The 15,809-nt window shown below is 41.1% G+C and overlaps 1 protein-coding gene across 1 annotated transcript; it reads left to right on the top strand.

Annotated features, from left to right (window-relative positions):
- The first annotated feature begins 272 nt into the window (after nucleotides 1-272).
- LOC139657083 (potassium voltage-gated channel subfamily V member 2-like) lies at nucleotides 273-12,602 on the top strand. Its single transcript, XM_071534793.1, has 9 exons — nucleotides 273-359; nucleotides 1,865-1,996; nucleotides 2,983-3,161; nucleotides 4,385-4,556; nucleotides 8,072-8,263; nucleotides 9,334-9,573; nucleotides 10,386-10,502; nucleotides 11,509-11,634; nucleotides 12,324-12,602. Exons 1-9 carry the CDS (start codon nucleotides 273-275, stop codon nucleotides 12,600-12,602), a joined length of 1,524 nt encoding a protein of 507 aa, XP_071390894.1.
- Nucleotides 12,603-15,809: the final 3,207 nt, after the last annotated feature.

Raw genomic sequence — 15,809 nt, 5'->3', positions numbered from 1 at the left:
TTTGTGCATCCCCTTGTGTGTGTGTGTGTGTGTGTGTGTGTGTGTGTGTGTGTGTGACCATCTAGTGTGTATCTGTGTGTTTTGTGCACATGTATGAGATGCCAACGTGTGTGTGTGTGTGTGTGTGTGTGTGTGATTGATCTGTGAGTCAGAGGGCATTAGAGTTCCCAGGATGGTTCTGCATGCTGGTTAACTGGTTTTAGGTTCATACACACACCTCACACACACACACACACACACACACACACACACACACACACCCGGGGACGACCATGCTGAACCATCTGAGGGAGCGTTGGAGAAGTTTGTTCCCCAGCTGTGAGCTCGGCGGCGGGGAGCCGGCCGACCGGCTGAGGCGGGTACAGCCACTCGTTTTATTCATCTGTCGTTCATTTGTTTCTTTCTGTTTTTGTTTTAGTCTTTCTTAAAGGTTCCTTATTATTATTCAGTTTTCATGATTTTGTTTTCAAGTGTACAATGGCTCCTTTCAAGAATAATGGGCCTCATTCACCAACCGTTCTTAAGAAGAAATTTCTTCTTAAAACCCACTTACGCAGTTTTCACGAAGATTCTGACATTCACCAATGTTTTCTTATTTGGGATTTGTTCTTAGGTAAGAACAGAATCTACACACACTCAAGAGCACATTTGAGTGCTGACATGTTTGTGCAAAATAAGTGGTTATTGCGTTTCCTTCAATTCTACAGTTGTATAATATTATAGGATTTAAATTACAATAATATTTGTATCATTTATAATATTTTTTAATAATTATTTTCATTATTTTACAAAGTATTATGGTCTTTTAAAATAAACAAACACTACGCTAACACTTCAATTAATATCAGTTATGTTAATTGGGATCCCATGCATCTTTTTTTTCTGTTATTTTATATCCACTACTGACGCTACTAAATATGACAGCTCGTTTGGTGTTCACTTCCTGCAGCAGCACCTCCACTTCACAACTATTGAAGTTTTGTTTACGTTTGGAGTCCGGTGCTCCACCTCTTTAGACTTTTGTTTGGGCATTCTTGACTTCTCTCAACTTCTCTTTTCAATTTCTGTGTGTGATTTCTGTGTGCACACGGCCCTGCGGTCTCATGCCCTTTTATGGGGATTGGCGGGGCGTTTACCTATATGCTAATTAGGATCACCTGGCACGCGTTTTCAATTTACGAGGACAATGGGATTCATCATTATAAGAACACAGATGGGAACAGTTCTGCGGTTTAAGAACATGTCATGAATCTGACGTAGACTTTTCTTAGGACCCTTCTCAAGAACAAATTTAAGAAAAAACTTAGGAAGATATTGCTGAATGAGGCCCAATGTTCTTTATGATTTATTTATTTATTTTATTTAGCAGAAAAAGAGTAACTCCATAATGTGTACCAACATCATAAAGAGCATGTGCAAGGAAGACCAAAGAAACCCAGAGGGGCTTATGGAGTGTCTCCCTTCATAACAATCATACATAATTACGATATAGTGTGATGAAACCCCCAAAAAAAGTTTAGAAAGAACAAAACAATATGAACAAATCAATAGGTAAAGTAATACTGTTAAATAAATAGGGGGAAAGTAGAAAATAAGTAAAAGAATATTAAAAGAAACCGAAAAGAAAAGGGGAAGCAGAGTAAAGGAATAAAGAGAGAGAGAGAAAAAAAAAGATGTTTAGTTGAATGAATTTGAAGACTGAATCCTCACAGGAAGAACAGAACAGTCACAATACCAGACAATACTGGGGAGGTTATTGATTATTAATGGGTGTTAATTAATTGTTTATTGATTATTTTGTTATTGTTTATTTTATTATTTAAAAGCCTTTTGACAAAATGCTGACTCGGTTTTGTTTGTGAAGGATTTGGGGAAAGACGTCTATGATCTTTATGTGGAGGAGGAGGAGGAAGAGGAGGAGGAGGAGGAGGAGGAGGAGGGGCTGCTGCTCTCTCCCTCCAAGCACTTCACTCTCAACCTCAATGTGGGGGGAAAGGTAAACCTCATCAACATCTACTATATATCACTTATTAGAGCTGGACCGATATATGGGTCCGCTGATATATTGGGTTGATATTGGCTTTTTATTAAATATCAGATATCGTCCATTTCTGATATGATGGAGGTTCCTGCCTGACCACAGATACAGAAAAATTTAAACTTTTTTTTTCTTTGCACATTTTAGATTAGGAGGGAAACACTGATTACTTAAATTTTTTTAACATTAAAATAGTCACTGAAAGTTGGTACAAAATATTGACTCTCGGCAACTTCAGTCTAAAAATATCAATATCAGCATTCAAAACTCCTATCGGTCAAATCCTGTTGCTTATGTATTAATATAGAATACAATATAATAATACTGTATGAAGAGGTAACTAATGATGTTACCTCTTCATCGTCTAGATAATATTAATGGAGACTACTGAGGCTTCAACACAGATCTGTTTTTTCCGACTAAATACATTTTAAATCATTTCCTAATGACATCTTTTTTAATTTTATAGTTTGTATGTTGAAGGAAGGGAAACTCTTCACAGATAACAATATTGTTATTAGGCCACTGTGTGAAACATTTATTTGAGATCTAAAGTCAGAGAATAAAGTCCCTCATTCTCTTCCCTAACATAACCATCAATGTATTTTTATTATTCTCAAAATGGTTCTAATTCTCCCCTCTTCCATACCATTCTTCTCTCCTCTCCTCTCCTCTTCCCTTCTCTTCTCTTCTCTTCTGTCCTCTCCTCTTCTCTTCTCTTCTCTTCTCTTCTCTTCTCTTCTCTTCTCTCCTCCTCCTCTTCTCTCCTCTTCTCTTCTCTCCTCTTCTCTTCTCTCCTCTTCTCTCCTCCTCCTCTCCTCTCCTTTCCTCTTCTCTTCTCTTCTCTCCTGTTTCATCTCCTCTCCTCTCCTCTCCACTTCTCTTCTCCCCCTGTCCTGTCCCGTCCCTCCCCGTCCCATCCTTGTCCCCGTCCCGTCCTCCAGGTGTACCTGCTGCCCTCCAGGTTAGCGGTCAGGTGTCCCCGGTCTCGTCTGGGCCTGCTGGCCTCGTGTCCGGACCACAGGGGGAAGCTGGATCTGTGTGACGACTACATCGCCCAGGGCAACCAGTTCTTCTTCGACCGCGACCCCCAAGTCTTCCACAGCATCTTCAACTTCTACAGGTCCAACGGAAACATGACATGACATGAGATGACATGACATGACATGACATGACATGACATGACATGACATGACATGACATGACATGACATGACATGACATGACATGACATGACATGACATGACATGACATGACACGGCTGTTTTTATACAAACTGCTTCACTGTAGCATGAGTCAGGGCAGGCGATCATTCAGTATTATTGTTTATTGTCCTTCAGTCTATGGTGATGACATGGTGATTTTGGGAAATCATGACACACAATTCTGCTGTCTGAACTGATGAGAACAAGCAAATTTTATTTAAAAAAAAAACATTTTAAGGAATATTATTTTAAAGTTTCAGTTTTGTTTGACATCACACCTAAAATTACCATTCAGTTCAATGGGATGAACGCTGTCCCGTCTCTGTCCTCTCCTGTTAACGCTCTCCTGTTAACGCTGTCCCATCTCTGTCCTCTCCTGTTAACGCTGTCCCGTCTCTGTCCTCTCCTGTTAACGCTATCCCATCTCTGTCCTCTCCTGTTAACGCTGTCCCGTCTCTGTCCTCTCCTGTTAACGCTATCCCATCTCTGTCCTCTCCTGTTAACGCTGTCCCGTCTCTGTCCTCTCCTGTTAACGCTGTCCCGTCTCTGTCCTCTCCTGTTAACCCTGTCCCGTCTCTGTCCTCTCCTGTTAACGCTGTCCCGTCTGTTAACGCTGTCCCGTCTCTGTCCTCTCCTGTTAACCCTGTCCCGTCTCTGTCCTCTCCTGTTAACGCTGTCCCGTCTGTTAACGCTGTCCCGTCTCTGTCCTCTCCTGTTAACGCTGTCCCGTCTCTGTCCTCTCCTGTTAACGCTGTCCCGTCTCTGTCCTCTCCTGTTAATTCTGTCCGTCTCTGTCCTCTCCTGTTAACGCTGTCCCGTCTGTTAACGCTGTCCCGTCTCTGTCCTCTCCTGTTAACGCTGTCCCGTCTCTGTCCTCTCCTGTTAACGCTGTCCCGTCTGTTAACGCTGTCCCGTCTCTGTCCTCTCCTGTTAACGCTGTCCCGTCTCTGTCCTCTCCTGTTAATTCTGTCCGTCTCTGTCCTCCCCTGTTAACGCTGTCCCGTCTCTGTCCTCTCCTGTTAATTCTGTCCGTCTCTGTCCTCTCCTGTTAACGCTGTCCCGTCTCTGTCCTCTCCTGTTAACGCTCTCCTGTTAACGCTGTCCCGTCTGTTAATGCTGTCCCGTCTCTGTCCTCTCTGCAGGACCGGAGTGTTGTGGATTAAAGACGAGTTGTGTCCCCGGAACTTCCTGGAGGAGATGAACTACTGGGGCGTCCGGGTCAGGAGCAGCCACCGCTGCTGCCGCATCTCCTTTGAGGAGAGACAAGACGAGCTGAACGAGCAGCTGAAGATCCAGAGACAGCTCATAGCAGAGGTGTGTGTGTGTGTGTGTGTGTGTGTGTGTGTGTGTGTGTGTGTGTGTGTGCGCTTGCACTTCCTTACCTGAGAGAGAGAGTAAGCAGCAGAGCTGCTCTGGAGAAATAATCTAATTTATTATAATGATAATAATATTTTTTCTTTATTTTTACAGTTTTCCACATTTTCCATAGAAAAGACATGAAAACTATGAAATAACACAAATGGAATTATGCAGCAACCAACAAAGTGTTAAACAAATCAAAACTATCTTATATTTTAGATTCTTTAAAGTAGCCGCCCTTTGCCTTGGAAAGAAATTCACACATAGGATCAACTTCACTATTTATATTTGTCTAAGAAACTCATTACAAGCATTTAAGCAGAAGCCTTTAGATCAAAATGGATTTAAGAGAATGAGAAACACAGAACATTCAGTCAGGTGGGTCCAGACTGTTGACTGGTGGTGTGTGTAAAACAAGTATTCAAAAAAACAAAAACAAATGGAGATAATAAAAAAAAAAAAAAACGAATCACGAAACTTTCCATGCAAAGCTGACATGTTGGTGACAAATCACTCACCTGAACTCTTTCTTTGGTCCTGACAGCATTAACTGTTCACCTGTTAGTTAATGTTGCACCATGAAAATGTGATAGCTCACAGTAGTTCTGGTCTTTGTCACCTGGCAGAAAAAAGGCTCCTTACAGTGAAGAAATCAGAAAAAGTGTGTAACTGCATTTAATCCACAATCTTGTACCAAAGCCTTTTTCCTCAAAAGGTCCCGCAAGATTAATTTCAACACAATCTATCACCGTGTTTAGTTGAAATAGACCCACTGTGTCCCCCTGTGTCTGTGTGAAATCCTGTTAGCCACCTAGCTGCTAGTAAACCAGCGTCTCGGTTAGCTTTTGCTTTTGCTTGCCTGTTTTATTGGAGAAAATCAACTCAGAAGACAAACGATTAATAAACAAACCGGTACAGAAGCTGCAGCTTTGCAAGTCAGAGAATTGTTCAGTGTTGGCAGAGCTTTATTACACTCCACCCAGAGACCTTCCTGTTCATCATCAACCTTTATTTAGTTCTCAGAAGACACACTGAGGGTTGAGACCCTCTGTTCCAGTGGTGCCGAGATTACAAGTAGAGAAAATCACAAATAACACGAAAGTGGAAATTAATGAATAAATAAACAACTAAATAAACAAACAAAAAAGACAATTCAAAAAGAGAATCACACAGATCAGTAGTACATCATTTAAAACAGGTGCAATTAAGGTTAACCAGACTTGATATCTTTGACTGAAACTGTCCCAGGGGAACAAGGGAATCATATTTCAATAAACCCTGTAAAATATTCCAAGTCTGCGGAGCACAAAACTTAAAAGCGGTCTTTCCGAGGTCCGTGGAGACACGCGGGACCTCAAGTGTTAGACAGTCCTGTAAAAGTGTAAAAGTGAGTTAAGGTAGAAAGGTAATCTCCCAGTGAGGAGATGCTGTAACAACAACAGCAGGATAATCATCATCATAAATATAATAACTTCACTCCTTAAGTTTCAGAGCGCTGCAAAATGAAGAAAAAGTAAAATTGACATATCAATAAATCATCCGCCTTTACTGAGTGAGTCGAGTCTCTCTGACCCAGATCTCAGACTCGGGCTCCTCCTGACAGATGGAGATCAGGCAGCAGAAGACTGTTTCTTGGCTCAGATTTTCCACTCAGTTCGTCCTCTTGTGTTTTGTTGTCATTTAGTTTCTGTTGTTTAATTCATTTGTGACTTTGTTTGTGATCTTGACTTGTTTTTGTTGTTTTGTTTGTTTGTTTTGTTCTCATGTCAAGGTGAGACGTCTTTACAAGCCTTTAGGGTTTATTATTTTTCTCCCCTGCACACTTCTGAAGGTTTCTACTGGGTTTTTTTTTGTGTTGTAACAGTTTTTTTTTTACTTTTAACGCTCTAAACAAATAACTAAACTGAACTAAACTGTTTACCACATGAGGATCTGCAATACTAATACAGGAGGAACTTACATTGATTATCAATCAATCAATCAAACTTTACTTTAACATTGCAATACAAAGTGCTTAACAAGATAAGATAAATTATAGATGCACCACAATAATGAAAATCAAAATAATACTGTATACTACTACTACTAATAATAATAATAATAATAATAATAATAATAATAATAGTAATGAAAAGAAATAAATAGTATAATATATATAAAAAATATAATAAATAATAAAAAACATAAAATAAATAAAAGAAAACCGAGACCAATTCAGCACTGTAAAATATCTGGTTCATCCTGTTCTATTCTATTCTATTCTATTCTATTCTATGCCTTAAACTGAGATCAACTGGAGGGTCAGAGACACAGAAGGCATCCTGCAGTCTAACCAAGACAAATATAGATTTATCAGTGAATTTCTCATTCTGTCACTCTACTGTCTCTACTGTCTCTACTGTCTCTACTATGTCTCTACTGTGTCTCTACTGTCTCTCTACTGTCTCTACTGTGTCTCTACTGTCTCTACTGTGTTGCTACTGTCTCTACTGTGTCTACTGTGTCTCTACTGTCTCTACTGTGTTGCTACTGTCTCTGCTGTGTCTCTACTCTGTCTCTACTGTGTCTACTGTGTCTCTACTGTCTCTACTGTGTTGCTACTGTCTCTGCTGTGTCTCTACTGTCTCTACTGTCTACTGTGTCGCTACTGTGTCTCTACTGTGTCTCTTCTGTCTCTACTGTCTCTACTGTGTCTCTACTGTCTCTCTACTGTCTCTACTGTCTCTACTGTCACTACTGTGTCTCGACTGTGTCTCTACTGTCTCTTCTGTGTCTCTACTGTCTCTCTACTGTGTCTCTACTGTCTCTCTACTGTGTCTCTTCTGTCTCTACTGTCTCTACTGTATCTCTACTGTCTCTCTACTGTCTCTACTGTCTCTACTGTCACTACTGTGTCTCTACTGTGTCTCTACTGTCTCTACTGTATCTACTGTCACTACTGTCTCTCTACTGTCTCTACTGTGTCTCTACTGTCTCTCTACTGTGTCTCTACTGTCTGTACTGTGCCTCTACTGTCTCTACTGTGTCTCTACTGTCTCTACTGTGTCTCTACTGTCTCTACTGTGTCTCTACTGTCTACTGTCTCTCTACTGTCTCTCTTCTGTGTCTCTACTGTCTCTCTACTGTGTCTCTACTGTCTCTCTACTGTGTCTCTTCTGTCTCTACTGTCTCTACTGTATCTCTACTGTCTCTCTACTGTCTCTACTGTCTCTACTGTCACTACTGTGTCTCTACTGTCTCTACTGTATCTCTACTGTCGCTACTGTGTCTCTACTGTGTCTACTGTCTCTCTACTGTCGCTACTGTGTCTCTACTGTGTCTCTACTGTCGCTACTGTGTCTCTACTGTCTCTCTTGTCTCTACTGTGTCTCTGCTGTGTCTCTACTGTGTCTCTACTGTCTCTACTGTCTCTACTGTCTCTACTGTGTCTCTGCTGTGTCTCTACTGTGTCTCTACTCTCCGTCCTGCAGGTGCAGACGGAGGAGAGTGAGGAGTTGTTCCGTGGCTTGGCGTTCGGCCCGGTCAGGAGGAACATCTGGAACCTGATGGAGAAACCTTTCTCCTCCGTCCCCGCCAAGCTGGTGGCCGTCGCCTCCTCCTCCTTCGTCCTGGTCTCCCTGGTCGCCATGACGCTCAACACCGTGGAGGAGATGCAGTACAAGGTGTGTGTGTGTGTGTGTGTGTGAGAGAGAGAGAGAGCGAGAGAGAGAGCGAGAGAGAGAGAGAGAGAGAGAGAGAGAGAGTCTGTGTCTCAGGCTGCGTTCACAACAAGCGTGTTTACAGCATTTAATTTGAACTCTGCAGTGTTTCCTGCTTTAGTTCAGTTCATTTGTCCAGGTGAGAACGATGACCTTTGACCTCTGGTGGCTCCAAATAACACACAGAGAGTCTCAGTCCTCTAACAAGAGAACTGACACTCCAACTACAGGAAACCACCCCGAAACGCAAGGGATTATGGGTAGAAGGAGACGGATGCAGGTTCCTCATGCTTGGAAAGCCCAGCAGAACAAAATGAAGTCTCATATTCAGCTGTTTCTTCCATGTGATCTTAACTGGTATGAACACCACAGAAGAAGAGACAGACAAATTCATCATGCAGAGCTGAGTAAAACACAGTAAAATCATCGCACCATCAGTCTAACTTTCTGTGAGCTTGTGTCTGAGAAATGAAAGGCATCCTGTTCTCTCCTCTCTCAGACTCTCCTGTCCTTTCCCTCCTCTTTTTTCTCTCTCTCTCTCTCTCTCTCTGTCTTCTTTTTCTCACCAGCTCTCCTCCTCCTCCTCCTCCTCCTCCCTTTTCTCCAGCCGGACCTCCTGAAACTTCATGAAATGAAATACACAGTCTTACAGTCTTGAAATACAATGCTTAATAAGCATTAACTAACCCTTAATTAGCAGTTAACTAATGTGTCTGGTAATCATTTACTAATGGTGTTCATGTTAACTAAGGTATTAATTTATACTATTAAATAATGTATAAATTAATACCTTAGTTAACATGAACACCATTAGTAAATTACATGTTAGTTAACTGTTAAGGGTTAGTTAACCCTTATTAAGCATTAACTAACCCTTAACTTAGTGACCCTTATTGTAAAGTGTTACCGAAGTGTTGCTCTCTGAAAAGACAATAGGCTTAAAACTTGATTTGATTTCTCCAAGCAGTTCCTCTTGGGGTGCAGCAGCAGTGCAGCAGAACGTGAGACTTTGTGTATTGGTTGTTGTTTTCCAGCTGAGCGGCCGGTTCTACGGGGAACACGTGGAGACGTTCTGCATCGCCTTCTTCACGGCGGAGTACCTGCTCCGCTTGGCCTCGACCCCCGACCTGAGGCGCTTCGGCCGCGGCGTGCTGAACGCCGTCGACCTGATCGCCATCCTGCCGCTCTACCTGCAGATGGTCCTGGAGCGCTTCGAGGACGAGGACTCGCACCGACACGCGGGAGACATCGAGACCGTGGCCCGCGTCGGAAAGGTCCCGGTTCATTTATACGGCGCTTTGAAAAACGAGACACGTTTGTACCAAAGTGCCTTAAAGAAATTGGTTCTAAAAGACAAGAATAAAAATGCAAGAAGAATAAAATGCAAGAAGAAGAGGGTGATGATGGGGAACTGCAGGGCTGTCAGAATATGATTTTTTACAGAAAACCCAAATAAGAGTGAGACTGATCTATTGATTTGCAGATATATCCGGCCGATATTGGCCTTTTATTAAATATTGGATATCGGCCTTTTTGTCTTGTCTTTTGTCTACATGTCACTATGTGACAAAAAAACACATGAATTTCACATGTGGAAAAATCCCATGTGAAACACATCACATCACATGGGCAATATGTGGAACACAGGAAATGTGTGGTTTTGGAACATTTTCAGTTATCACATAAAACATGTGGTAACATGATTACATGTTTTTCTAGATGTGTACACATGTACACATCTGGAAAAACATGTCATCATATGGGAAATCCATGTGTTTTTTTTTTACATATGTGCTTTGTATGTGCTAGTGCTAAGTTAAACTTCACTTTTTTTAAAAACTTTTATTGTATTCAAACACAGCAAATATTAACCAACAACATCTCAGTTTATTTCTTTCTTGTCACACCTCCATCGCGGCAAGTTCTGTCATCCTGCTGTCCTAATATTTTATTTGTCCACTTCTCTCATGTGGGAGAACAAGATTAACTGGTCAAAGGCCCATGCAGCTAAGCACCAGCAGTATTTTCTATCAACTGATCTCTTCCTCCTCCTCCTCCTCTCTTCTGTCTTTCTTCTGTGTTGCAGCTGGGTCAGGTTCTGAAGATCATGCGTCTGATGCGGATCTTCAGGATTTTGAAGCTGGCTCGTCACTCGACGGGCCTGCGGGCCTTCGGCTTCACACTGAGGCAGTGCTACCAACAGGTGAGACACTTAACCTGTTGTCAAGAGGTGAGTCTGGAGGCAGCAGTGGAGTTTAGTGCTTCTGTGATACAAACAACATCATTTTGTCATAAAAACATAATGGAGCACTGGCAAAAACAGGGAGAAAAACATTTCATCAGGATGGGGGACAATTATTTCAGTGCTTAGCACACCTAGTGACTGCACCTTCAACACCATGGACAGAGCCTCAGCACACCAAAAATAATGTTTTGTCTCCAAACATACAGACAAATCAGTGTTGAATTCAGATGCGTGGTGCGTTGTTTATGTTTTTTGATTGGGTTAGGTAATAATGAGCGGGACAGAACATGATAAACGTCTATGTAAGCACTGAAAACAAGTATAATACTATTATTATTATTTTAATTGTAGTGAAAACCGGGACAATTTGGTAGTGAATCTTGAAAACTGGGACATTTTAGTGTTTTACAGATATTTGTTGGGACTCGGGAGACCCATCTTGAAACCGGAACAATTTCAGACAAACCGGGACGTCTGGTCACTGTATATTAGAGGCTAGTTTGCCTGTGCCTTTTTTCAGTTATGTTAAATGGTTTATTTGTATCAGGTGTGTGTCTCCTCCAAACTACGCCCCGACTTAAAGGAGAAGTCCGCAGATTCTAGCAGCAGCTAGCGTTAGCATGTTCACATTAACATCAGTGTGTCTGCTGGCTAGTTAGCTAGCTAACAGTTTGTTCAGGTTAACTGAGCTGACTCTTCTCAAGCTACAACTCTTCATGTTTTGGAGTAGAGACTAGAGCTAAAGACAAGACAGTTTACTGTGTCACAGTAACCTACATTTGGAAACAAATCCACCTTATCACACTATTCACTTTTACTGAGAACGTTACTGAACTTATCTACAGCCACACCACAACAAGCTGACTCAGTCTGTTGATGCCACCAAATTTGGAGAATGTACTCGAATGTACAAAAATACATACACACTTCACAGCAGTAAGCCTGGAGCTGTTCCTCTGTGCAGGTCGGCTGTTTGCTGCTGTTCATCGCCATGGGGATCTTCATGTCTTCAGCCATGGTTTACACTGTGGAGCACGACGTCTACAACACTAACTTCACATCCATCCCACACGCATGGTGGTGGGCTGCTGTGAGTCCACACACACACACACACACACACACACACACACACACACACACACACACAAACACACACACACACACAAACACACACACCCCTCTCTGTCTCATTCTCTCTCTGTCTCCTTCTCAGAATGTAAACTAAATGCCTAAAACATAAATATAAACTAAGACTTTAATACATTATATATGAAGGGTTTCATTCTATAAATCACACTGTATATCCATTTTGGAAAAAAAATAAGATTCAGGCTTGAAAAAAAATGAACGATTTTATAAGCAAATGTCTTCAGATGACTCCTAACTTTTATTTGATATTGTTTTTTGGTGTGAAGCATCTTTGTATACCTTGAAAAACACTATACAAATAAAATGTATTATTATTATTATAACATCAATACTAACCCATAATGTGGTTAACTTTCATGTCAGCAGTCAATATGGGAGAGTGGGTGTCATTTTTTAAAATGGTGGATATATCTCTTATCTATCTATCTATCTATCTATCTATCTATCTATCTATCTATCTATCTATCTATCTATCTATCTATCCATCCATCCACCCAGGTGTATTTTAATGTAGGATTCTTGGAAGAGTTGTCCATTTGGGCTAAAACAGATCCTTATAAGTCAAATCAAATTCTTCTTCTTCTCCTTCTCCTTCTTCTTCTTCTTCTTGCGTCTCTTCCATCCCTCCAGGTGAGTATTTCCACGGTGGGTTACGGCGACATGTCCCCGGAGACCAACCTGGGCCGCGTCTTCGCCTTCGCCTGCATCTCGTTCGGCATCATCCTGAACGGCATGCCCATCTCCGTCCTCTACAACAAGTTCTCCGACTACTACGCCCAGCTCAAGTCCCACGAGTACACCGCCGTGCTGAAGGCCCGCGGCGAGCTGCTCCTCGCCCGCCGGGTCGCCAGGAGGCTCGCCGCGTGCTGCGAGGAGGTCGCTCGGCCACGCCCGCCCCGCCTCCGGTGACCCGCCCCGCCTCAGGTGACCCGCCCGCCCGCCCGTCTGTTGGTTTCTAAAGCTCGAGTCTCACCTGGAAAGTAAATCGTGGCACGTGTGTGTGTGACAGAGGTGGGGGCACGAGTCACATGACTTGAACTAGAGTCAGACTCGAGTCGCAGTTTTAACTGCTTGAGACTTGACTTGGTGCATGAAGAGAAGACCTGAGACTTGACTTGACTTGGGTTCTGGTGACTTGGGACTTGACTCTGACTTGTACTCTGATGACTTGAAAAGGTTTCTAAAGTCTTGACTTGAGATCTTGTGTTTGTGTAAATGACTTAGATTGAAAGTGATGAGATTTGTTCCAGCAGACGACTAAATTTAAATTCTGTTTTTCTGAATTTGTATGGAATGATTGAATTTATTGAAGTTGAAACTGATTATAGAAATCACACTCATGATGCTCTTACCAAGTTTTTATCCTATTAAAACCATATTGCATTGAAAAGTCCTAGATATTTAGTTTTCTTTAAGATATTAAATTGATACTGGACTCTTGATTTGTTCTGACTTGACTTGCTGTTCTACATTTAGACTTGAGACTTGACATTAATGACTTGGACTTGACTTGATAATCTACATTTAGAGTTGGGACTTGACTCGAGACTTGTGCCTCAAGACTTGAGACTGATTTTGGGACTCGAGCAAAGTCGACTTGGTCACACCTCTACTGTGTGGAAAAAAAAATCCTGGAAAAAAAACGTCAATCCTGAGAAAATCATATTTGTGAATCAAAAACACAGAAGCACATCATCATAGACGTCAAACAGCAGGATCAGCCGTCTGCAGCCTTCTGGAGGATGGAGGGTTTATAATGTTCGGTTCATGTTCACTCAGCAGAGACTGAATGCAGAGGGAATCGACCCTGTGACCTTCTGTGGGACGGTTCCTCTACCCACCAGACCGCTGTACCACTTTAACAGGAACGGAGACTTAACTGCAGTGGTAATGGAACCTGTGAGCCTGTGGCCCGCGGGACGGTCCCCTGCCCACACTGAGAGAGGGATGGAGACCGGCAGCAGCAGGTTGGATGGAGAGCTGGAAAATGGAAGCATCTGTCATGGTGGCTGAACCAGCAGAGCAAAAGTGAAAAGTGGTAAATTCTGAGCATTGTATCTGGGCTATTCAATATGTATTACGATATTATGTGGGGAACCATTGAAACATATAGAGGGCAGACCAAATGGCGGCCATGTTGGAGGTCTGCAGCTCTGGGGCAACAGAGGCTGTGAACAGCTGCTTGTTTTTCTAAATACAGCTTGTCCGTCTCTGACTGAACTGATCATTTCATCAATGATCCATCTGATTGATTTAGTGTTTAGATAATGTCAGCTTGTTAGCTAGCTAACCATAGTATCTGGTCAGCTAACCATCACTGTCTTGTTGTTAACACATCTGATTAGCACACTAGCTAACGTATCTAGTAGCAGCTAGCGTTAGCATGTTCAGCTAGCTAACAGTTTGTTCAGGTTAACTGAGCTGACTCTTCTCAGAGATCTGTTTGGGATCCTAACTCATATTTTAACAGATAATTTGTTTAGATCCCCATCAATCAGCCTCCACTGCCAAATAGCCTACTAAAAAGTATTGCCACTGGTAAATGTACAATTGACAGGACTGTACATAGATTATGATTCAGTTGTTTAATATAACTTTATATGGTAACATTTCATTTATCTATTCTTGATCATTGTGATTGAACTCCTATAATTACCTTTATATTAAATGTCTTATTATCACATTTGAGTGTTGGTCCACTAACTAAAATATGAGCCTGAAATTGATATTACACTGCAAAAAATCTCCTTAGCAAGTGATTTAATCTGCTTTGAGTGAGAGAATCAAACAAGTCAAAAATCAGACAGTTGGGTCAGACAATTTCAACTGTTGTTTTAATAGGACAATTTAGCTTGTTTCAAGAATTTTCTAGAAACATAATCCATGAGCTAACATATGAGTCAGATCACCCCATCTACAGTACATTTACTCTAATACTGTACATAAGTACAATTTTGAGGTACTTTACTTGAATATTTCCATTTTATGCTACTTTATACTTCTACTCCACTACATTTCAGAGGGAAATATTGTACTTTTTACTCCACTACCTTTATTTGATAACTTAGGTTACTAGTTACTTTGCAGATTCAGATTATTAATACAAAATATAATCAACTAATAAATTGTGATGTATTATTATAGATTACTGTAAGCTACCCAGCAGTATATAAAGTAGTGGAAATCAGCCCCACCTTTTCCAGCTGCAACATTAAAGTGATGCTTACACATTAATGCATCAATAATTATAATTCAATAATATAATATATACTGTATTATTCTGAAATGGGCCATTCTGCATAATGAGTACTTTTACTTTTGTTGCTTTAAGTACATTTTGATGCTGATACTTTTGTACTTTTACTTAAGTAACATTTTGAATGCAGGACTTTTACTTGTAACAGTATTTTTATACTGTGGTATTTCTACTTTTACTTAAGTAAAAGATCGGACTACTTCTTCCACCACTGAATGATCCCATCACATTGACAGACTGTTTCTTCACTTGTTTTAGGAAAAATAACAAGAGATAGAGAATGGAGATGTTTTCCAGTTTTGATTAAAAAAAAAAAAAAAAGCCTACTAGAATTCACCAATCAATAGGCTATGATTCTAACCTAATTTAACTATTTTGCTCACAAAGGCCTCAAGATGACAGATAACTTAACCTATAATGTGCTTTATTTTCATGCCAAAAATTATTTTGTCAAGGTAGATGTACGTTTTTTTCAAAAAGTGCAATGATGCTCTCCCCCTCCGACCATTTCAACCCTTTGTTGACTACTTCATCTTTCATATTTTCCCCTTTAGCTCCTTTGAAACACAGTGAAGCAAAGGTCATGGGTTCATAACAGAGTTGTGGACACTTTACACTGTTTTTTCACTCTGTTTAATCCACACATATATTTATATCAAAGCTGTCTGCACTGTCATTATCATTATCATCATCCTTACTTTAAAGGATGATGAATAAGCAACACACATCCATGCCTCAACCATTAGTCTCTCTCTCTCACTCTCTCTCATACACTCTCTAAACCTCTAAGATGTAATCCAGGATCCACAGGACTGAAATAAATAATAAGTAGAAGACTCAACATCTGGATGATGGATATG

The sequence above is a fragment of the Centroberyx affinis genome, unplaced genomic scaffold, assembly GCF_046629955.1.
Source record: "Centroberyx affinis isolate AG114_WGS23_722 - 3 ecotype Tasmania unplaced genomic scaffold, CSIRO-AGI_Caff_v1 ptg002626l_1, whole genome shotgun sequence".
NCBI lineage: Eukaryota > Metazoa > Chordata > Actinopteri > Beryciformes > Berycidae > Centroberyx > Centroberyx affinis.
Note: the sequence above shows the minus strand (reverse complement) of the source record. Positions and strands in the feature narration are given on the sequence as shown.

What these genes read in the sequence shown, in the direction of transcription:
- LOC139657083 (XM_071534793.1), top strand. Translation starts at nt 273, where the DNA reads ATGCTGAACCATCTGAGGGAGCGTTGGAGAAGTTTGTTCCCCAGCTGT. An exon ending in AGCATCTTCAACTTCTACAG is followed by an intron (nt 3,162 to 4,384) that starts GTCCAACGGAAA and finishes TCCTCTCTGCAG; the next exon opens with GACCGGAGTGTTGTGGATTA. An exon ending in TGGAGGAGATGCAGTACAAG is followed by an intron (nt 8,264 to 9,333) that starts GTGTGTGTGTGT and finishes GTTGTTTTCCAG; the next exon opens with CTGAGCGGCCGGTTCTACGG.